This window comes from Bufo bufo, chromosome 1, assembly GCF_905171765.1.
Source record: "Bufo bufo chromosome 1, aBufBuf1.1, whole genome shotgun sequence".
NCBI classification, from domain to species: Eukaryota; Metazoa; Chordata; class Amphibia; order Anura; family Bufonidae; genus Bufo; species Bufo bufo.
Window position 1 is genome coordinate 636,781,027 of NC_053389.1, and position 22,827 is coordinate 636,803,853.

At 48.1% G+C, this 22,827-nt stretch overlaps 1 protein-coding gene across 2 annotated transcripts in view; it reads left to right on the top strand.

Moving 5' to 3' along the window:
• The first annotated feature begins 340 nt into the window (after positions 1-340).
• The window catches only part of LOC120985747 (threonine--tRNA ligase 2, cytoplasmic-like), an 85,318-nt gene continuing 62,831 nt past the window's right edge, over positions 341-22,827 (top strand). Inside the window, exons 1-3 of one of the 2 annotated variants that reach the window (XM_040413860.1) lie at positions 341-426; positions 2,011-2,057; positions 2,178-2,522. In XM_040413860.1, coding sequence (XP_040269794.1) covers positions 2,250-2,522 — 273 coding nt within the window. In that variant the 5' untranslated portion in view covers positions 341-426; positions 2,011-2,057; positions 2,178-2,249. Of the gene's footprint in view, positions 427-1,968; positions 2,058-2,177; positions 2,523-22,827 lie in introns of both variants that reach the window. The other variant, XM_040413861.1, reaches the window with a different exon arrangement.

Genomic DNA, 22,827 nt, shown 5'->3' on the forward strand with positions numbered 1-22,827 from the left:
CTATATTAAAAGAAGTGTCATTAATAAAACTGCAGTCACTATGATCCGTGGGTGTAGTGTATGTAATCTCCCTGTGGATTATTTGTGGTCCTGTCACGGTTGGAAGCACGTGCATTCCTGGCAGTTGAAGCTGGGGTCTGTTGGTGAAGAGAAGATGAATTCCTGAAACTGTTCCTCGTGCTAGAATAACTTTGTATCCTGCGTTTTGCTGAATCTAGAGGAGGTGAGTGGCTCCTTTTTTCCATCCTAGCTCTTTTTGCTGGCAGGGGAGAGAGCGGTGCAAGCACAGCGATGATGTCATCCTCTGTGTCAGGCTCTGTGCTCCCGCATAAGGCTGGTGCGCAGACCGGATTAGTTGATTGCAGAGCAGGCTCAGAGTCTGGATTGTCCCTGCTGAAGACAGCTGCAGAGCCACTGTTCCCCACCGTAAGTTTCTGCCTTTTTAATTAATTGTCGTAGTAAAAACGGAGAAATTAAGTCGTTTGTGGAACTATCACATAGTGTAGAGAATCTGTCATGGTTTAGGTATTTTCAGCTTCGTTTGGCACTTTTTAGTTTGGATGATAAATCACTGTTAGAAATAGATAATTCCTCCCCGTTAAATGAGAGGTTTGGGAAGGCACCAGTAAGAATGAAGATTTCAAATATGTATAAATTATTAATTAACTCACGGTTTTTTGAGAAACAATCACCAGGGCAAAAAGCCTGGGAGAGGGATTGCCCAAATATACAAAGTGTAGGGTGGGGGAGTATTTTTACTAACCCAGATGTACTTTCCCACAACTTTAATCACGTCCTAATACAGTTCAATATTTATCATGGATTATATGTTACCCCTACTCGGCTTAACAAGTGTTGAATAAGAGATTCCTCCAACTGTCCTCGATGTGATACTGCCGGTCCGGATTACATACATATGATCTGGGCATGCCCAGAACTCGGGGCATATTGGAGTGGTATTAAGGCTAGTTTCACACTAGCGGCAGGACGGATCCGACAGGCTGTTCACCATGTCGGATCCGTCCTGCGGCTATTTCGCCGTGCCTCCGGACCGCCGCTCCGTCCCCATTGACTATAATGGGGACGTGGGCGGAGCTCCGGCGCAGCACGGCGGTGCACGGCGAAAGCCGCCGGACTAAAAAACCTGACATGCAGTAATTTTAGTCCGGCGGCCTTTCGCCGTGCACCGCCGTGCTGCGCCGGAGCTCCGCCCCCGTCCCCATTATAGTCAATGGGGACAGAGCGGCGGTCCGGAGGCACGGTGAAATAGCCGCAGGACGGATCCGACATGGTGAACAGCATGTCGGATCCGTCCTGCCGCAAGTGTGAAAGTACCCTAATAAGTTCCTTATTTATAAACTTAAAACATGGATTCCTCTTGAGCCACAATTGCTTTTACTGAATGACCTCTCGATACTAACTAGTCATAAACCCCAAAAGATTCTACTGGGCAGAATATTACTATTGGCCAGGGTCCTGATCAGTCGGAGCTGGTTTGCACGTCAGGCCCCAGAAGTAAATAAATGGATAAATCTGGTTAATAAGGTGAAAAATTACGAACGGATTCTCTATAAGCAGAGGGGTGGAACTGAGAAATAGGTTAAGATATAGGACGGCTGGTAACTCTGATAGGACTGCACAATTTAATTTATCTTAATTATTTTTCTTTCCCTTTTTTTTTTTTTTTGTTCCCTCTTCTCTCCTCCCTTCTCCTTATTTCTTTCAAGGGGGGCTGGGGTGCACGCATCATATGCTAGGGGGGGGAAAAGAGATGGGGGAAAAAAAAAAAGGGGGTTGAAAAATGCATACTAATTTCTAATTGTATTTTGTGTACTGTTTTGTATAGTAATAAAGATGTTAAATGTAAAAAAAAAATAATATTAATTGTCGTAGTAAATCTTCCAGGTTATGTTTCTTCACTGCCACTTACTTAAGTGCGCAGTAACGGTCTTTTCTCTTCTTTTATAGATACATTCACGTGATCATCCGTTGCTGTCTCCTTCATTAAAGTTTCTCCAGTGGTGTCTTCTGCCAGTACCATCCCCATCTGAATCCAGGTGAGTAATAGAAATAACTGTAATACTTGCGCATGTAAATAGTGGGTTCATAACACCATGTCCCCTCCTATTTGCATCCGCAAATATGGATTAGTCAGAGCATCATTCCAATCTCTGCAGAGCATTGCTCCGATCCAACCGGCGTGTGTCAGACCTGCAGCTGTCCCCGTCGCTCTCCGTCCACAAGGTATCATGACCACCCAGATCGCAGACCGCCTGACTGTACAGGAGCTGGAGATCCGCCAGCTGAACGATGAGATCGGCCGCCTCCTGGACCTCGGCACGCAGGGAACCGTGCAGGAGAACCCGAGCCCGGAGCTGGAGCAGCTGAGGGCCGAGAATGAGAAGCTCAAGTACCGCTTAGCTCACCTGCAGCGCAGCCTACGAGTGGAACTGGAGAAGCCGCTGCCGGACGAGAACCTGGCTAGGCCGCAGGGTATGGACATGCCCCTGGATGAAGGAGAGGTAAGCGCTGCCCGGAGCCTGAGGGAACGCTGAGGCCCTCGGTGCCACCTGCCAGTCGTGTGTGTGTGTGTGTGTGAGGGGACTGCTTACCCTCCATTGTCCTCCATATATAATGCTAGGGATTCTGCCTGCTAGCCATGTGTGCTCCAGGCACACACCATGCTGGCATTTACGTATACCCTACTGGAGGTGCCAGGGCTCCCAGCAGGGTCTCCATTACATAGCCTCCAGCTGTGGTGAAATTGTAACTCCCAGCATGCTCCATTCACTTCTATGGGAGCACTGAGAACAGCCAAGCAAGTGTGCATACTGGGAGTTGTAGTTTCGCCATGGCTGGAGGTTGCTGCTCCCGGCTGTAGCGTATAGTCTGCTCATGGGACAATGATGGGGATCCTGAATGCTCCTCTAAGGAATTGTTATTGAAGCGCCATCGTAATACGTATATTCTCTTCTTATACCTTTACCCTAAACATTTTGGGGGACATTTACTAGGATGGCTTTTTACTTTGGTTTTAGTTGTCCCTCCTGTCCTACTGTGGTATATGACTAATTTATGATGAGACATACACCTTGTCATACATTAGGCGCATATATGGCAGTCCATGCCCTGTCCCAGCAGTCCCTGGCTTGTGTAGTTTTTCGACTAGTAAATTAGCTGTGATTTCACACGCCCCCATCATGCCCATAATTCGTACTTGGTGTTAAAATGCCCTCTGCGACTATTTTTACGCCAGGCGAGCTTTAATAAATGGCCCCCTTCATCTTCCCACATTTATAGTATATCTGGCCTTTGTCCCACACCTCAAATTCAGCGAGGACCTGTGTGCATCATTTACAGCACTAACCTGTCAGACTTGGGGTCAGTAACTGCTTGCCACAAAGATTTCTCCTGCGGCTTCTCCTCGCTCAGGTGTGCCTCTATTAACACTACTGGTGCATGTGCTCCACATTGTCCTCCCACTGCTCTGTTACAATCTTGAGTTCCTCACACTTTCCACCTTTCCTCTCTTCTTCATCTGTGTCTTATGCTGCACAATCTTACATCTCTTCCCAAATCTTTAGGTTTTCTCTCCTGTGGAGGCTCCTTCCAGCACATGATCCTCTTCTGTCTTCCTCTTTGATCGCTTCTCTCATGCTGCATCCATTCTCTGGAAATGTCTTCCTCACCACCAAGAACCCTCTAATGCTCTTTCTAAACCCATTCCCCATACAGAACTGTCCTCCATCACATCAACCCCAGAATGTGATTTACATCACACAGTTTGTCACCTTGCACGTTCACTCACTATATTGTATCTCTATATGCTTTTAGATTGTAAGCTCACCTGCCGAGATAGTGGTCCTCCAGTACGGTGTCTGGTTATGAGATTGCTAAAATGATCACTTGTGATTTTCTGTTTTAGGGCTCATGCACACGGCCGTTGCCCAGCCGCTTTCCGTCCATTGGAGACGGCTATTTGCAGTTTTCACAGACGGATCCAGACCCAATTAACTTGAATGGGTCTGTGATCTGTCCGCACCGCCCAAAAATAGAACAAGTTCTATTTTTTTGCAGTGCGGAGGCACAGAGAGAAACCACACGGAAGCACTCTGTAGTGCTTATGTGGGGTTCCGTGCCTCCGTTCCGCACCGCAGCTCCGGATTGCAGACCCATTGTTGGATTGCGGGGCTGCAATACGGGCACGGCCGGGCAACTGTCATATGCATAAGGTCTTAAAGGGATGTCTGGTTTAATATTGATGACCCCTCCTCCTCCGGATCCGTCATCAATATCAGATTGGAGGGGGAGCAACTCTCAGCACCCCCACTGATCAGCTTTTGAAGCGAACACAGCCACCTATGAGCGCTGCCTTCTCTTTGCTGTTTACCCGCTCTTCGTCGACATTGCAGCAGCGAGCAGTGTAATTGCAACTCCTCCTTCTCATTCACTTGAATGGTACGAACAACTGTAATTACACAGCACTGCCGCTACAATGTACACAGCGCCCAGCAGGTAAGCATTGAGGAGCATGCAGTTGCAGCAAGGACACACGGTCCGCAAGAGGTCCCTTAAAGGTGTTGTAATAGTTTGTTGTGACGCCAGTTGCATTGCAGCAATGAGGGCACAGGGCCCTGTTTTAGTGATATGGTGGTACCCTGGGTAGAAATGCCAGAGTGGTGTAGGGTGGCCTAATGTCTTTTAGTGGCGTTGCACTTGTCACGGTGCTTCTACCTGGATACACAGGTACTCCAGGCGTGGACAGCCCGCTGCAGCAAAAGGGGAGGTTGGTGAAGAGGATGATGAAATAAATTTGAGTCCAGACTTTGCGATGAACTTGGAAACAGCTTTACTTGAATAAACTTGCATTAGGCAACAATCTTCCAACTTTATCTTGGTCACCATCAGGCTTTGGCATGAATTCTTGCAGGCAAACACACTCTGCTCTGCTACATCTGCTACTTTGACTCTGCTGTGCTAACGGGCTTAAATAGGAACTCTTCCTTTGCTGTATGCTGCAACTTAACTTGATTATCTGGTCTGTATCTAGCTTGCTTTATCCAGAGGAGCTGTCTCTCCCTGGTTCTTGAGGCTTGTAGCTTGGGCCTCCAGGTCCAACAGAGCTAAATGGTGCTCTGCAGGCTTAGGCAGGGCTCGCCCAGCAGGGCCGAGCTCCTGCAGCACAACCTCCATTGGCAGGGGGTAGACTCCACACTGACCTTCTCTAACTAAACTCCTCCCTCTCTAGAGAGGGCTAGAATGGAAGGAAAGGCTCCATTCCAGGTAAACTAGCTCTGCCATTACTGCCGCCATCTGCTGGTGAACCAGGCACATTGCATCACACATAACAGTTACATGGAAATAAATATGCACATTCTGCAGGATCTGGAAAAAAGTGCATAGATGACATTATATTAACTATATGAGATAGCGAGGAGATGTAAAAGGTGGTAATGCACCTCTGGGGCGTTACACAGTGTTGTCACGAGCTGATCAGTGGGGGTGCCAGAGTTGGGCCCTCCAGGCCTTGAAAAGAGTCAAATCTACCTGAGAAGAGTCAGTTATTCATAAGCTCCTGCTCTCTCACCCATCTGCTGATGATTGACAGTGTTCTCCTTACTTTTCTCCCTATAGGAGAACTGCCAATCATCAGCAGATGGGCGGGAGAGCAGGAGATTATAAATAACTGACTCTTCTTAGGTAGATCTGACTCTTTACAAGGCCTGGGCTGCAATGATTATGATGCTGGTTCTCGGCAACCACTTAGGGTCCATTCACACGTCCATTGTTTCTTTCCTGATCTGTTCCGTTTTTTGCGGAACAGATCTGGACCAGATCTGGACAAATTCATTTTCAATGGGTCCTGAAAAAAAATCTGACATTGAGCTGTCCGTTTTTTTTCAGGACCCATTGAAAATGAATGGGTCCAGATCTGGTCCAGATCTGTTCCGCAAAAAACGGAACAGATCAGGAAAGAAACAACGGATGTGTGAATGGACCCTTACTTTTAGCTCATGAGTGATACACCGCTGAAATCAGCATTTCTGTCACTACTTTATGCTGCTCTGAGAGAGGGCAGCATAAAGTTGATGACAGGTTCCCTTTAAGGCCTCTTGCACACAACTGTATGTGTTTTGCAGTCCACAAAACACGGATGTTGACTGTGTGCATGCCGCCATTTTCTTTCTCCCATCTGTAGAAATGTCCTATCCTTGTCTGCAAAATGGACAAGTATAGGACATGTTCTGTTCTTTTTGCAGCACAGACATACAGTACGCATGCCATCCGCCTTTTTTGCAACCTCGTTGAAATGAATGGACCTGCATCCGATCCACAAAAAAAAAAAGTGGATTTGAGTCGAACAAAAAATACGGTCATGTGCATGAGCCTAAGGCTACTTTCACACTCGCATTTGGTGCGGATCCGTCATGGATCTACACAGACGGATCCGTTCAGATAATATAAACGTCTGCATCCGTTCAGAACATAGCCAAGACGGATCCGTCTTGAACACCATTGAAAGTCATTGTGTCATAGAAAACGGATCCGTCCCCATTGACTTACATTGTGTGTCAGAACGGATCCGTTTGGCTAGCAGCGTTTTGGTGTCCGCCTTCAAAGCGGAATGGAGACGGAACGGAGGCAAACTGATGCATTCTAAGCGGATCCTTTTCCATTCAGAATGCATTAGGGCCAAAATGAACGGATCTCACAAACAAAAATGCCAGCAGCGCCAGTGTGAAAGTAGCCTAAGTTTTGTAAGGGTGGGTTCACGCACAGGTTTTTGCTAGCTGTTTTTTCCATAGCATCATCACGACGGCATACAAGGAGATTGACCCCTGACCTCTGTAGGGGCAGGAACAGAGAAAGGTTAAATACCCTCCTCCCACCACCAACACCAGTGTTTCCTGTCCCTACAGAGGACAGGGCAGAGAAAGGTCTCCCTGTATGCAGGGAGATGAAGCTAAGGAAATGGAACCTGTTTATTTTTTATTTTTCCGTTACCTTTGGGAAAACGCCGGCATCCAGCATGGCGTCCCCCTGCCCTCCCGCGGTCCAAGACTAACGCTGGGCAGGGGGTTCAGGGCCTATCTCGTCCTGGTCATTCCGGGGCCTGTTCCCTGGCGCAGACTCCCTCCTAGCCTACTTGGGCGATAGCTGGGTGCGCGCCGCCGCATGGAGCGCATGTTTATGACGTCACGGCCGGCGACCCGGAAGTGACGTCGCGGCGGCAGCGTGGAGCCCAGTTTAAAACCGAGGCATAAACGCTGGTTACCGCCCGTGTCAAAACGCTCCCAGGATCGGTCCCCACTGGTGCGGAACCCTTGCCTGCAGAGAGGACGATGTCGGCATCTGAGCGATCCCCCAGAGCTGAGCCACCGACGCTGCTACCAACTGTGAGTCCCCTTCGGGGGTATTGTTTGTGCAGGTCAGGGAGTCTGTTGATCCCCCTCTCCTGCTGTAATAGGTGGAAGGGGGAAAAAAGAGAGAGAGGAAGTTATTTCCAGGGGCAGCTAGCTCGCTTCTGCTGACCCCCTCTTGCTCTCTCTCTCTCCCTCTAGTGGTCATACCCTGATGCCCTGCCTTCTCCTCTCTTTTAGGCTAAAGAAGCCCCGAAAAAAATCAAAAAAACACTCAAATGTATCTCCTGCAATAGCAGACTTCCTGACTACTACCCTAAAAAGTTGTGCAAGTCTTGTATTTCTAATATTGTACGGGATGAAGCACCCTCCTTAAAAGAGGAATTGAAAACTATGATTCAGGAAGAGATCCGTTCATCCCTGGCCCACCTGTCCACTAATCCCCCCGACTTGCCGCAACCTAAGAGGAAGCGGGCTAGGTCTCCGTCCCCTCCGGACCTAGAAGTTATGGCGGATGAAAGTGCCCACTCCGTTAAGTCATGGGAAGAGGGGGAGAGAGTCTCTGATACAGACTCAGTGGATGACAGTCGTAGATATTACTTTTCTACAGAAGAAATGTCCGACCTATTAAAGGCAGTAAGGTCGACCATGGGCGTGGAGGAAGTGCAACGTACCCATTCAGTACAAGAAGAAATGTTTGGGGGCCTAAGGGTCAAGAAAACTCGTGTGTTCCCCATTAACGAGAGTATTAGGGATATGGTCCTTGATGAGTGGGCAGATCCAGAAAGACGTCTGGGAGTCCCGGCTGCGTTCAAAAATAGGTTGCTTTTTGATCCAGAGGAATCTAAAATTTTCAATGAAATTCCCAAGATCGATGTACAGGTGGCCAAAGTGAACAAGAAAACATCTCTCCCATTTGAAGATACCTCCCAACTTAAAGATTCAATGGATCGTAAAGCGGACAGTCTTCTCATGAAATCCTGGGAGGCGTCCATGTTCAATATTAAAACCAATATTGCGGCTACCTCAGTCGCCCGATCCATGTATCTTTGGTTGGGAGAATTGGAAACTCATATTAAGGATAGAACATCTAGGGAACAAATTCTTAGTTCTCTCCCTCTTTTAAAATCCGCCACGGCCTTCCTGGCGGATGCCTCTGCCGAATCAGTCCGATTCTCCGCCAGAGACGCGGCACTTTCCAATGCAGCCAGAAGAGCCCTCTGGATGAAGTGCTGGTCGGGGGACAAGACGTCTAAATTGAAGCTCTGTTCCATACCCTTTTCTGGAGAATATGTGTTTGGCCCGGTGCTAGATAAGATTCTAGAGAAGGCCGCGGACAGAAAGAAGGGGTTTCCGGAAGATCGCCCCTCCAGACGCCGGTATCCTTTTCGCCCCTCCTCGGGTCAAGAAAAAAACTACAGGGGGAAAGGGAAATCAGGACGTTGGAGCTATCCAAAAGGAGGAAGAGGAAGAGGCCAATCCTTCTCCCACCCAAAATCCTCCGATAAGCAATGACGTCGGGGTGGGGGGAAGACTCTCAAGATTCCTGGGGTCATGGGAATCCATCTCCCAGAACCCCTGGATTTCCAAGGTAGTCGGGGCAGGCTACCAAATAGAGTGGTCTTCAAGACCCCCAAACAAATTTTCACTGACACGGTTCCAAATGAACCTTTGGCAAGGAGTCCAGAAACTTCACTTAATGAATGTAATCTCACCGGTCCCGCCTCCAGAAAGAGGCAGGGGTTTCTATTCTACCCTATTTCTAATCAGGAAGAAAGAAGGCACTTTTCGGACTATCATAAACCTGAAACCACTAAACAGATTCATCCGTTATCAAAAATTCAGGATGGAGACCCTAGCATCTACAATCCCTCTGCTAAGCAAAGACGTCTTCATGTGCACAATAGACCTACAAGACGCTTATTACCACATTCCCATTCACACCGACTCACAGAAGTTTCTCCGGTTTGCAATCCAGGATATATCAGGGAACGTCCATCACTACCAGTTCAGGGCCCTTCCCTTCGGGATTTCATCTGCGCCAAGAATATTTACCAAAGTAGTGGTAGAGATGGTCGCCTTTGCCCGAAGACAGGGACTTATGATAATCCCTTATTTGGACGATTTCCTTCTAGTCAGCGAAAGTCTCAGCCAAATCAGTTCGAACCTGAAGCTTTTTCTCTCCATCCTAGACGATCTGGGGTGGATCGTGAACAAAGGAAAGTCCGTCCTCACCCCCTCAAGGGAAGTTCGTTTCTTAGGGATGATCCTAGACTCCCGAAGGCAAGCGGTATTCCTACCTCGAGACAAAATATCAGTTCTCCAACAAAAGATCAGGTCCTTTCAAAAAAGAAGATCCTGCTCTATCAGAGAGGCGATGAGTCTGCTGGGCCTGCTAACATCCTGTATTCAGGCAGTTCCCTGGTGTCAAATACACTTCAGACCCCTACAGTCCTGGATCCTGAGTGTCTGGAACAGGTGCCAATCCTCTCTAGATCATCAAGTAAGTCCACCAACTCAGATTCTGCAGTCCCTAAATTGGTGGAAAGACCACGGAAACTTATCACGGGGAAATCCGTGGCAGAAGACTCCCCAGGTCCAGGTAATAACAGACGCAAGTCTGTCCGGCTGGGGTGCAAAGGTGGGGGATCGTATGTTCCAGGGCACTTGGCCAGATTCGATCAGATCCCAGTCATCGAACTTCAGGGAACTGAGAGCAGTCTGGGAGGTGTTAAAGGTAGCAGAGGAGATGTTGTGTCATCATCACATAAAAGTGCTGTCGGACAACACTACGGCCATTGCCTACCTTTCCCATCAAGGGGGAACGCGGTCCGTAACCCTACAAGCACTGTCAACAAAAATCTTTGCTTGGGCAGAACAGAATGTGGCCTCGATATCGGCAGTTCATCTGAAGGGAATACTAAATCAGGAAGCGGATTTTCTCAGTCGCCACAGAATCGACCATACAGAATGGTCTCTAAGTCCAGAAATATTCGGGCTAGTAGTAAGGAAATGGGGGATGCCCGACGTGGATCTATTTGCCACCAGGGCAAACTCAAAGGTGGAAACATTCTGTTCCCTAAACCCCAGGGACAGACCTCATGCCTTAGACGCCTTCGCCATTCGTTGGCATTGGAATCTGTGCTATGCCTTCCCTCCACTTCCTCTAATTCCGAAGGTGGTACAAAAAATTCTTCAAGACAAGGCCACGGTGATTGTGATCGCTCCCCTATGGCCAAAGAGAAGCTGGTTCTCATCCCTCCAAAAATTTTCCCTACAAGATCCATGGCTCCTTCCTGTGCGGGGGGATCTACTCCAGCAGGGTCCAGTTCTACACCCAAACCCGCAGTTTCTGAAATTGGCGGCTTGGATCCTGAGTCCCAAACCCTGAAGCTTCAGGGCCTGTCAGACGAAGTTATTTCTACTTTGAAAGCCTCCAGAAAGAAGGTAACGTCAGCAATTTACCTTAAGATCTGGAAACGTTTTTGTTCCTGGAGTGGGGACGAATCGCCACATTTGCGTAAACCCAACATCCAAAGAATACTGGATTTCCTACAGCAAGGTCTGGACCTGGGACTTAGACCCTCTACCTTGAAGGTCCAAATCTCAGCCCTAGGTTGTTTCTTTGACCAAGATATAGCCGGCCATCGTTGGATCAAAAGATTCATTAAGGCGGCGACGAGGCTCCGCCCAACGATCACCGCCCGTGTCCCTTCCTGGGATCTAAACGTCGTTCTTACAGGCCTTACTTTACCACCCTTTGAACCCATGTCTGACTGTCCAATAAAATTATGGTCCTTGAAAACGGCCTTCTTAATTGCGATAACTTCGGCCCGCAGAGTAGGGGAATTACAAGCCCTATCAATCAGGGAACCCTACCTCCGTATTCTAGATGATAGAATTATTCTCCGTTTGGATCCTGGATTTCTCCCCAAAGTCGTATCCAATTTTCATCGGAGCCAGGAGGTTACCCTACCTTCTTTTTGCCAGCACCCCTCTAATAATAAAGAATCAGCGTTTCACTCTCTGGACGTTAGACGGGCAGTCCTAAACTATATCACGGTGACGGGGAAGTTTAGGAAATCTGACAATCTTCTAGTCCTGTTTGGAGGAAGATTTAAGGGCCAAAAAGCCTCCCGGTCCTCTATAGCTAGATGGCTCAAAGAAGCCATTAGTCTTTGTTACCAAATACAAAACCTTACATGTCCAGTCAACATTAGGGCCCATTCCACTCGGGCCATGTCTTCCTCTCAGGCGGAGAGAGCTGGGGCTTCTCTGGAGGAAATCTGTCGTGCTGCCACTTGGTCCAGCATTCATACATTTATAAAGCACTATCGCCTGGATCTTTCCAGATCTTCTGATCTGTCCTTCGGGCGGAAAGTCCTCCAGGCTGTAGCCCCCCCTTAACTGATATATTTTTTATATCTCCTTGTATGCCGTCGTGATGATGCTATGGAAAAACCGGAATTAGTCTTACCGGTAATTCTGTTTCCATGAGATCATCACGACGGCACGTTATTCCCTCCCTATGATTTAAATCGTTTTTGACCTAGTAGGTCTCTAGAAGGTATGAAGTAATACCTTTTGTTTCACTATTTTCCACCACCGGGTTGCTCTGTGTGATTTTGGAAACACTGGTGTTGGTGGTGGGAGGAGGGTATTTAACCTTTCTCTGTTCCTGCCCCTACAGAGGTCAGGGGTCAATCTCCTTGTATGCCGTCGTGATGATCTCATGGAAACAGAATTACCGGTAAGACTAATTCCGGTTTTTTCACTTTTACAATTTTAGTGCTGTTTTTACAGTAAAAATGCCAGCTCCAGGTGAAGGTCTATGAGAAATATTTTATTTTATTTTTTTGCTGCTGGCATTTTTGTTCATTAGGTGATGATTTTTTTAGGTCTTTTCACATCCTGTTCTCTATAGGGGACAAATACAGAATAAATCAAAAAAACGCATGGGGCGTCATTTATCAAGACCGGCGTTTTAGAAAAGTCACAGATTGCGGTGCAACTGCAATCTGCGCCTGAAATACCCCAAATATAGGCGTATTTCAGGTTAGTAAATTACCCCATGGTTTGTAAAATGCACCACAAAAAACACAGCAAAAATGCAGATGGCCAGAAAAATCGCATATGATCATTTAGACTTTTTTTTTACAGCCCCCAAAATAACATGCCAGTGCGAATTTGTGCCTGTAAGGACCCTGTATGCTGGCCTTATACGGGTGATTAGATATAATATCTGGTGAGAATATATCACAATGGAGAATATCAATGGGATATTCCAACTTTATATTGAAGACCTATGTTCCCGATAAGCCCTCAGTATCAGATCAGTGGGGGTACCCGCATGCTCTGTTTGAAGCGGTCTCAGCCCTCATGCCAGTAGTGCAGCCTCTTCCGTGTACGTAGCAGTAGTGGTGCAGGGCATTGCAGCTTCGTCCTGTTGACGTGAATGGACAAAGCAGTAATTTCCCCTCCCAGTGATGCCGCCACCATACTTTGCACAACTTATTTTTCACCTTTGCGTGTATGGACTCAATAAAGATGGCATGAGTTTTCTTCCTATGAAGTGGTGATTGACTCTCTCCTCTGTAGATATACAGGTATGTGCCAGCGATTGTATTAATATAGGAGATTTACTTCTATGGAATTTCTCTGTACATTTCTGAATAATGCAGTATATTTCCTTTACTTACTAAATGAGTTGCGGTGCAGGGTAATTACACCTTTGTCCCATTCTCTTTACGCCATGACGCGTCATTATCCTGAGCCCTGTAGACAGCATGCGGGTACACACTGAAGAGGCGGCAGTACTCCCACAAGCGTCAGGCCCCTTCAAACTGATCGGCAGACCCCCACCAATCTGATATTGATGGCCCATTCTGAAGATGGAGGATCAATATTGTGAAGTCAGAATACCCCTTAAAGTATGGCTGATCATATGGACATCTTAATGGATCACACTGGCCACACAGTGTTTTCTCATGGTGGGTTTGAACTCCGGAATGCCCACCACCCCAACAAGTGCGCTGCCCCTTCTGTTCTGCTGATCATTGGGGTCCCATCATTTGGCCCAATAGCATGTCACTCAGAAATGGCCTATCTTAAGGCGAGACCATCAATGTCATATAATTGAAATCCCCACAGTGCTGCCAGCCTAAAAACAACCAAAGGTAGTGAAAAAAAAAAAAAAATTAAATAATAATTTTGGTAAAGCACAGGGTTTTATTTAGGCCTCTTTCACACTACAGTATGTCGATTTCAGTGTTTTGCGTTCCGTTTTTCACGGATCCGTTTTTTCCGTTTTTTTGTTTCCGTTGTGTTTCCGTTTTAGTTCCATTTTTCCGGTCCGTTTTTCCGTATGGCATATACAGTATACAGTAATTACATAGAAAAAATTGGGCTGGGCATAACATTTTCAATAGATGGTTCAGAAAAAACGGAACGGATATGGAAGACATACGGATGCATTTCCGTATGTGTTCCGTTTTTTTTTGCGGACCCATTGACTTTAATGGAGCCACGGAACGTGATTTGCGGCCAAATATAGGACATGTTCTATCTTTCAACGGAACGGAAATACGGAAACGGAATGCATACGGAACACATTCCGTTTTTTTTGCTGAACCATTGAAATGAATGGTTCCGTATACGGAACGCAAAAAACGGACCGCAAAACGGAAAAAAAAAACGGTAGTGTGAAAGAGGCCTTAGTCTGAGAAGCAGTAGCTTCATAAGGTACTTTTCCACTGATATGGTTAACATGGGTTTTATTTTTATTTATTTTTCAGGAACACCTTTTAAATATTAATTTTGTGCAGGTTATAGGCCTCTTTCACACGGGCGTCATGTTTTTTGCCCGGATAAGATGCGGGTGCGTTGTAATGCGTTTTGCACGCGCGTGAGAAAAATCGGTACCCAAACCCGAACTTCTTCACAGAAATTCAGATTTGGGTTAGGTGTTCTGTAGATTGTATTATTTTCCCTTATAACATGGTTATAAGGGAAAATAATAGCATTCTTAATACAGAATGCATAGTACAATAGGGCTGGAGGGGTTAAAAAAATAATCCTTAATCCACTTGATCGCGCAGCCGGCATCTCTTCTGTCTTCTTCTTTGCTGTGCACAGGAATAGGATCTTTGATGACGTCACTGTGCTCATCACATGGTTCATCGCCATAGTGAGGGACCATGTGATTGGACCATGTGATGTGACGTTACCACAGGTCCTTAGCCGGCAGCTCAACATTACAGAAGAAGACAGAGATCCGCAACTACTTGATCAAGTGGACTCAGTGAGTTAATTTTTTTTTATTTTTAACCCGTCCATCACTATTTTACTTTGCATTCTGTATTCAGAATGCTATTATTTTCTCTTATAACCATGTTATAAGGGAATATAATACAGATCGGGTCCCCAACCCGATCGTCACCTAGCAACCATGCGTGAAAATCGCACCGCATCCGCACTTGCTTGCGGATGCTTGCGATTTTCACGCGGCCCCATTCACTTCTATGGGGCCTGCGTTGCGTGAAAAACGCAGAATATAGAGCTTGCTGCGTGAAAAAAGTGATGCGTGAAAATCACAGCTCATGTGCACAGCCCCATAGAAATGAATGGGTCAGGATTCAGTGCGGGTGCAATGCGTTCAACTCGCGCATTGCACCCGCGCGGAATACTCGCCCGTGTGAAAGGGGCCATAATGTCCAGTCTACAAGCACCATTCAAATGAATAGAATTTATTTTCAGTTGCAGAAATTTGTGCACCCATATCTGTGAATGCACCCGTATACAGCCATCACCACGCTTAGTGCTGTAACAGCTTAGGTGAGAGAGAACCGAAGATATCCCAGGCAGTTTTCCACTTACATATTGGTGACCTGCCCCCAGGATAGGTCATTGGTATCAGATCGGCAGGGGTCTGACTCCCTAATCCCCCGACCTTTCCCCCGCGCAATCAGCGGAGCTCTGGTGAGCAGTGTCGCCTCTTTGCACCTTACAAAGCACAGCGCCTGTCATTTGATAGTGGCTGTGCTTGGTATTGCAGCTCAGCCCCATTCTCTTGAATGGGACTTAGCTGGGCCTAGGCCATGTGACCAATGAACGTGACGTCACATGGCCTAAGAAGAGGCTTAAGGGCTCACAGAGCGCTGTGTCAGGGGTCCTGGGAGTTGAACTCCTATTGATGTCCTAGGTCAATCTCTGAAAACTTCCTTTAATAAATTACTAAGTGATTAAAGGTGGGGGCCATTTCTAAAACAGTTTTTCAAACGCTCCTAATCGGTTGTTGTTGCTGTTACATCCATCTGTATGTCACATAATAACTTACCCGTGCTGCAGAAGGCCTCCTGGTCCCAAACTGTGTCAACGCCTACAATACTCCAGTGCTGCATCCATAAGGCCCAAGATGGCAGTGGCGACGTGATTCAGCCATGTCTCCGCTTTCTGTACTGACCTTGGACCTATCCTCTTCTGTTCTTGCACTGAAAATGTTCTTTTACTGTTCAGCACGTGCGCAGAAGAGAATCCATCCAGGGATAACACAGAAAGCGGTGACGTGGATGGATCGCATCACTGCCGCCAGCCATATGGATAATGATATATACTCTCTGGAATAGAATAGTCTACACTATGGTGGCTGGATGTGTCTAAGACCGCGCTGCCTGACGCCGAAGACCTACACTCATATACAGGTTTTCAAGGCTACTGGTTTGTGTCTGTGCCTTGACAGCCGAATATTGGGTGCACGCCCCGCTAATCTCGCACTAGGTAAGAGCGATTGACTCATCATAAATGAGCAGTTCCTGGATGCCATTTGCTCCTTACTACGGGTAATACAGCCATGTGCAAAATGCACCAGCAACTGTCTGGCAGCTCTCGCCAGGGATGAGATTACATGCTGAATGTCACAAGGAGTGTGCCATGTTAGTGCTGGAGCACACAAGTTTATTATAGGTCATGACTGGAACTCTACACCTCACAAGCTTAACTTATTGTAAGAAAATGGGATAAGGAATGGAGCCTCCTGCACATGAGTGTATCCGTTTTTGCGGTCTGCAAACTGCATACCTGGCCGAGTGCAGGCTGACCTATTTTTATTTTTTACCCCACAGAAATGTCCTATCCTTGTCCGCAAATGGACATTTTTTTGGGTAGGGCCGCGGAACGGAAGTGCATCTTTTTTGCCCCATTGAAATGAATGGGTCCACATCTGATCTGCAAAATATGAAACTATGGCCATGTGTATGAGCCCCAATACTAATGTGAAAACTCCAGTCTTCCTGCTAATTCTGCCAGTTGCTGATCCCCTGCTCGTATGTATTGTAACATGCTGCAGTTGTCAGGTCGGCAGCATGACTACCCAGAGAGGGCAGTGCCTTCATTATTATCTGTACCTCCATGAAAGAGAAAAAGGGGAGCAGTGCGGTAGGCACCTGCAACGTTCCAAGTAGAGACAGGGTGGCGGTACTTTCTGTGCCCACATTACTTTACCCAAATGCATGCACTGATTGCTCAGTGACTCCCACAGAGACCAGAGCACACGGATGGCGGTCATGTTGCTGTAACATCTACACCTTTCCAATCAGGAGCGCATTGGGAACTTAAAGTGGCCTTGGAAAAAAAGTTAAAGTCCAAACTGACAGAAATAGCCAGTAAGGGTCCATTCAGATGTCCGTAGTGTTTTGCGGACTGCAAAATACTGACGCCGCACATCGCCGGAACACCAATGCAGGATTCCTAGTCTTGTCCGCAGAATAGGACATGCTCTATTTTTTGGCGGAGCCACGGACCGCTATCCGTGTGCTATCCGCTATCCGTGTGCTATCCGCATCTTTTCTGGCCCCAATGAAAATGAATGGGTCCGCACCCGTTCCGCACCCATTCTACGGACGTCTGAATGGACCCTAATACTGTAGTGCAGAACAAAATACCGCCCCAGCAGCACCAAATACCACAGTGCAGCACAAAATACTGCTGCCTGCTCCACAGTATGAAACTGTATCGTCATCCCGAGGACGGCAATGCAGTTAAATGCAGGGGGCACCTGCGGCCGCTGGCCAGGTGCATAAGTGCCTGATGCTCCTACATTAATTAATGCTGAAAGCATAAGATCTTTATGTACCTGGCTGGCGACCATGAGGAGGGCTTGGGCGGCCCCCTAGGCATCAGCCCACCATGAAATTTCCCTGTAGGGTTCATGGCCAATCTGCCACTGTTTCTAATCCAGGAACAGAAAAACAAAAAAACGGCAGCATGGGGATCCATCATATGACGGAAATAAATGTCATCCAATGGAGCTCATTGACAATAACAGGTTCCATCAGGGCATCCAGCATTTTACCAGAAAAAATAACAGTGTGATGGTGGCCCCTAACAGAACCTAGCCTTAGGCCAGTTTCACACATGCATGTTCAGTCCAGGAAACACGCATGTGTGGTGGTAGCATTTCCTGACCAAACACTGCTCCTCTGATCCGAACTCGGCATCGTAACGATTTATGATGCTGCGAGTTTCTGATCGTGAGTCTGCTGAACTGTACTCATGGCGGTCGGGCCTCCAGTTCACATGCACTGGAGGTAGAATGTGAGCAGGTCTGAACGAGCCCATGATCGGCACATACCCATTAGACTTGTCGGTGAATCTTGTCGACAGTCTGACTTGTTGGGTTTTAGTATACTTTGTTCTGATTGGTGAAGTGAATGGGCATGGGCTGCAATACCAAGGACAACCACTATACAACGTACGGCGATGTGCTTGGTATGCAGTCAGGAGGTCGCAGCGCTCACCAGAGCCAGATGATCGGTGCCGAGTGTCAGACCTCAACTGATGAGATATGGGGATAGGTCATCAATATTTTACTCCCGAAAAACCCCTTTAAAGATTTTGCAGCAAACTTTTATCAACGTCAGCAATTTCTGTATCCTCAGTGTTTGTAGATATACAAGTATACAGCAGTATATACAACATCTAGTAACATACTCTCTAAAATACATCAATAGTGCGCACAGATTTCTTAAAGGCCTGACCAGAGAAACCAGGCTGCAGATGTGTAGTCCAGGGATCAGCAACCTTCATCACTCCAGCTGCTGTAAAACTACAATCCCCAGCATGCACACTTACTTGGCTATTCTTGTAAGGGTACTTTCACACTAGCAGCAGGACGGATCCGACAGGCTGTTCACCATGTCAAATCCGTCCTGCCGCTATTTCGCCGTGCCGCCGCTCCGTCCCCTTTGACTATAATGGGGACAGGGGCGGAGCTCCGGCGCAGGCCGGACTAAAAAGTCGGACATGCAGTACTTTTAGTCCGGCGGCCTCTCGCCGTGCTGCGCCGGAGTTCCGCCCCTGTCCCCATTATAGTCAATATGGACAGAGCGGCGCTCCAGCGGCACGGCGAAATAGCGGCAGGACGGATCCGACATGGTGAACAGCCTGTCTGATCCGTCCTGCCGCTAGTGTCAAAGTAGCCTAACTCCCATAGACGTGAAAGGAGGATTCTGGGAGTTGTAGTTTCAGAGCAGCTGGGTGCTGGCAGTTTCTGATCACATGTGTAGTCAGTAAAATGATACTCAGTAAATCTTGTCAAATTTTATTTTTCTATTTTTAATCCACTTGTGGATACATTGAGGATTTCACCCATTTGAATGCAGTGGTTAAAATCCACGTGCAAATCCGTATCTAAATCTGTATGTGACTCATGCAGACTTCATCAAAAATTTAAGCCACTTTGACAGCATAAAACTGTGTGTGAATTTAGCCTTAGATCTCATAACCTGAACAGGTTGGCTATCTGGATATCAGAACATGTGAACATTGCTTGTCTGATTTGGGTTTTCCGGCTCTTCTCTGAGGACCTATCCAATAGACCTCAATATCAGATCGGTGGGGATCGGACTCCCAGAACCCAAACAATCTGCTGTTTGAGGAAGCCACTCCGCTCCTGTGATCACCCCAGCCACATTGCTGTCCATCTCATAGTGGCTGGGCGTGGTATTGCAGCTCAACCCCATTCAATTGAATGGGAGTAAGCTGTGCCTAGGTTATGTGACCAATGAACATGACGTCACAGACCTAGGAAGAGGCTGTGGTGCTCATCGGAGCGATGTTGGCTTTATAAAGAGCTGATCAGTGGGTGCCAGAAGTAGGGTTGGGCGATATACCGGTATCACGATATACCGCGGTATAAAAAACCCAGTGATATGGCGATATCGCTGTTTCCTAATTACCGCGGTATTTTGTGATGTCATAAAAGCGGTCATGTGCGCTGACCGCTTCTAAATCTGCCTCCGCCCGCCCCTGCACCTTACTTCCACTTGCTCCTGGCTCCTCCTTGCTCCGCCTCCCTTAGTCAAGTCTCCAGACTCCACCCACCATCTGAGATCACCGTCCGTCACCCACCCGTGCCGGTTCTATGTGGCGAACTCTGTGTGAGTACTGGGTGTCTCTGCGGCTGCCTCGCTAGTGTGCTCTGATAACAAAATTACAAACTTACTACTTCCCACAGCTTTCGGCTCTCCCTCCTCCTTGCTCCCATATTCAAATCTCCGCCCACCGACATCTGATGTCAGAATCGGAGCACACAAGCGAGGCAGCCGCGGGAAAAGTATATCGTAAAGTATTATTGTATGTATGGTGGCCACAAGACTTTATTATAACATCTCCTTGTGGCCCCCGCCCCCTACAGTGTAACGTCTCCTTGTGGGCCCCCGCCCCCTACAGTGTAACGTCTCCTTGTGGGCCCCCGCCCCCTACAGTGTAACGTCTCCTTGTGGGCCCCCGCCCCCTACAGTGTAACGTCTCCTTGTGGGCCCCCGCCCCCTACAGTGTAGCGTCTCCTTGTGGCCCCCGCCCCCTACAGTGTAGCGTCTCCTTGTGGCCCCCGCCCCCTACAGTATAACGTCTCCTTGTGGGCCTCCGCCCCCTACAGTGTAGCGTCTCCTTGTGGGCCCCCGCCCCCTACAGTGTAGCGTCTCCTTGTGGCCCCCGCCCCCTACAGTGTAGCGTCTCCTTGTGGCCCCCGCCCCCTACAGTATAACGTCTCCTTGTGGGCCTCCGCCCCCTACAGTGTAGCGTCTCCTTGTGGCCCCCGCCCCCTACAGTGTTACGTCTCCTTGTGGGCCCCCTACAGTGTAACGTCTCCTTGTGGCCCCCGCCCCCTACAGTGTAGTGTCTCCTTGTGGGCCCCCGCCCCCTACAGTATAACGTCTCCTTGTGGGCCCCCGCCCCCTACAGTGTAACGTCTCCTTGTGGGCCCCCGCCGCCTACAGTGTAGCGTCTCCTTGTGGCCCCCGCCCCATACAGTATAACGTCTCCTTGTGGGCCCCCGCCCCCTACAGTGTAGCGTCTCCTTGTGGCCCCCGCCCCCTACAGTGTAACGTCTCCTTGTGGGCCCCCGCCCCCTACAGTGTAACGTCTCCTTGCGGGCCCCCGCCCCCTACAGTGTAACGTCTCCTTGTGGGCCCCCTACAGTGTAACGTCTCCTTGTGGGCCCCCTACAGTGTAACGTCTCCTTGTGGGCCCCCTACAGTGTAACGTCTCCTTGTGGGCCCCCTACAGTGTAACGTCTCCTTGTGGGCCCCCTACAGTGTAACGTCTCCTTGTGGGCCCCCTACAGTGTAACGTCTCCTTGTGGGCCCCCTACAGTGTAACGTCTCCTTGTGGGCCCCCGCCCCCTACAGTGTAACGTCTCCTTGTGGGCCCCCGCCCCCTACAGTGTAACGTCTCCTTGTGGGCCCCCGCCCCCTACAGTGTAACGATGTCTCCTTGGCGGCCCCCGCCCCCTACAGTGTAACGATGTCTCCTTGGCGGCCCCCGCCCCCTACAGTGTAACGATGTCTCCTTGGCGGCCCCCGCCCCCTACAGTGTAACGATGTCTCCTTGGCGGCCCCCGCCCCCTACAGTGTAACGATGTCTCCTTGGCGGCCCCCGCCCCCTACAGTGTAACGATGTCTCCTTGCGGCCCCCGCCCCCTACAGTGTAAGCCCGAGTGTTCGGGCAAAACGGATCCAGCATTGCGGTCTGCGCATGCTCAGACCGCAAAAAATGTGCTAAAAATAAATGCCGGATCAGTTTTTCCGGATGACACCGGAGAGACGGATCCGGCAATTTAATGCATTTGTCATACGGATCAGGATCATGATCCGTATGACAAATGGCATCAGTTTGCATGCGTTTTGACGGAACCGGCAGGCAGTTCCGGTGACGGGCCTGCCGGAATCCTCTGCCGCAAGTGTGAAAGTACCCTTAAATCTTATAATTTATTTATTTAAAGCTCTGCTCTTTCTGTGCGGAGGAGTCATGTGGTCATACAGAGTTAGCTGTTAATCACTACATATCAATCTGCTCAGCGTCTCCTGCTTTAGAACATGCTGCCTGCAGATTGCACTGCGCATTGACAGTTCTCCTTAAAGAATGAAATGGGAGGTAACAAAAGAATTGAAAGAATCTAAGTTGGCAAGTTTTTCTGTCCACTTCAGAATTCACTTGTATTACATGCAGGTTTGGATGCAGGGTTCAACCTATACATTGCGTGTGAATTTTGTTGCAGATTGGCTGCATTCAGACCCACTGCAGATTATACACTGCCTGTCCAAAAAAAAAGTCGCCACCAAAAAAAAAAAATATATCACACACTCTAATATTTCGTTGGGCCGCCTTTAGCTTTGATTACGGCACGCATTCGCTGTGGCATTGTTTTGATAAGCTTCTGCAATTTCACAAGATTTATTCCATCCAGTGTTGCATACATTTTTCACCAAGATCTTGCATTGATGATGGTAGAGTCTGACTGCTGCGCAAAGCCTTCTCCAGCACATCCCAAAGATTCTCAATGGGGTTAAGGTCTGGACTCTGTGGTGGCCAATCCATGTGTGAAAATATTGTCTCATGCTCCCTGAACCACTCTTTCACAATTTGAGCCCGATGAATCCTGGCATTGTCATCTTGGAATATGCCCGTGCCATCAGGGAAGAACAAATCCATTGATGGAATAACCTGGTCATTCAGTATGTTCAGGTAGTCAGCTGACCTCATTCTTGGAGCACAAGACCTGACCAACTGCAGCAACCCCAGATCATAGCACTGCCCCCACAGGCTTGTACAGTAGGCACTAGGCATTATGGGTGCATCACTTCATCTGTCTCTCTTCTTACCCTGATGCGCCCATCACTCTGGAACAGGGAAAATCTTGACTCATCAGACCACATGACCTTCTTCCATTGCTCCAGAGTCCAATCTTTATGCTCCCTAGCAAATTGAAGCCTTTTTTTTGGGTTGCCTCACTGAATAGTGGTTTTCTTACGGCTACACAGCTGTTCAGTCCCAATCCCTTGAGTTCCCTTCACATTGTGCATGTGGAAATGCTTTTACTTTAACTATTAAACATAGCCATGAGTTCTACTGTTGCTTTTCTCCGATTTGATTTCACCAAACGTTTAAGTGATCGCCGATCACGATCATT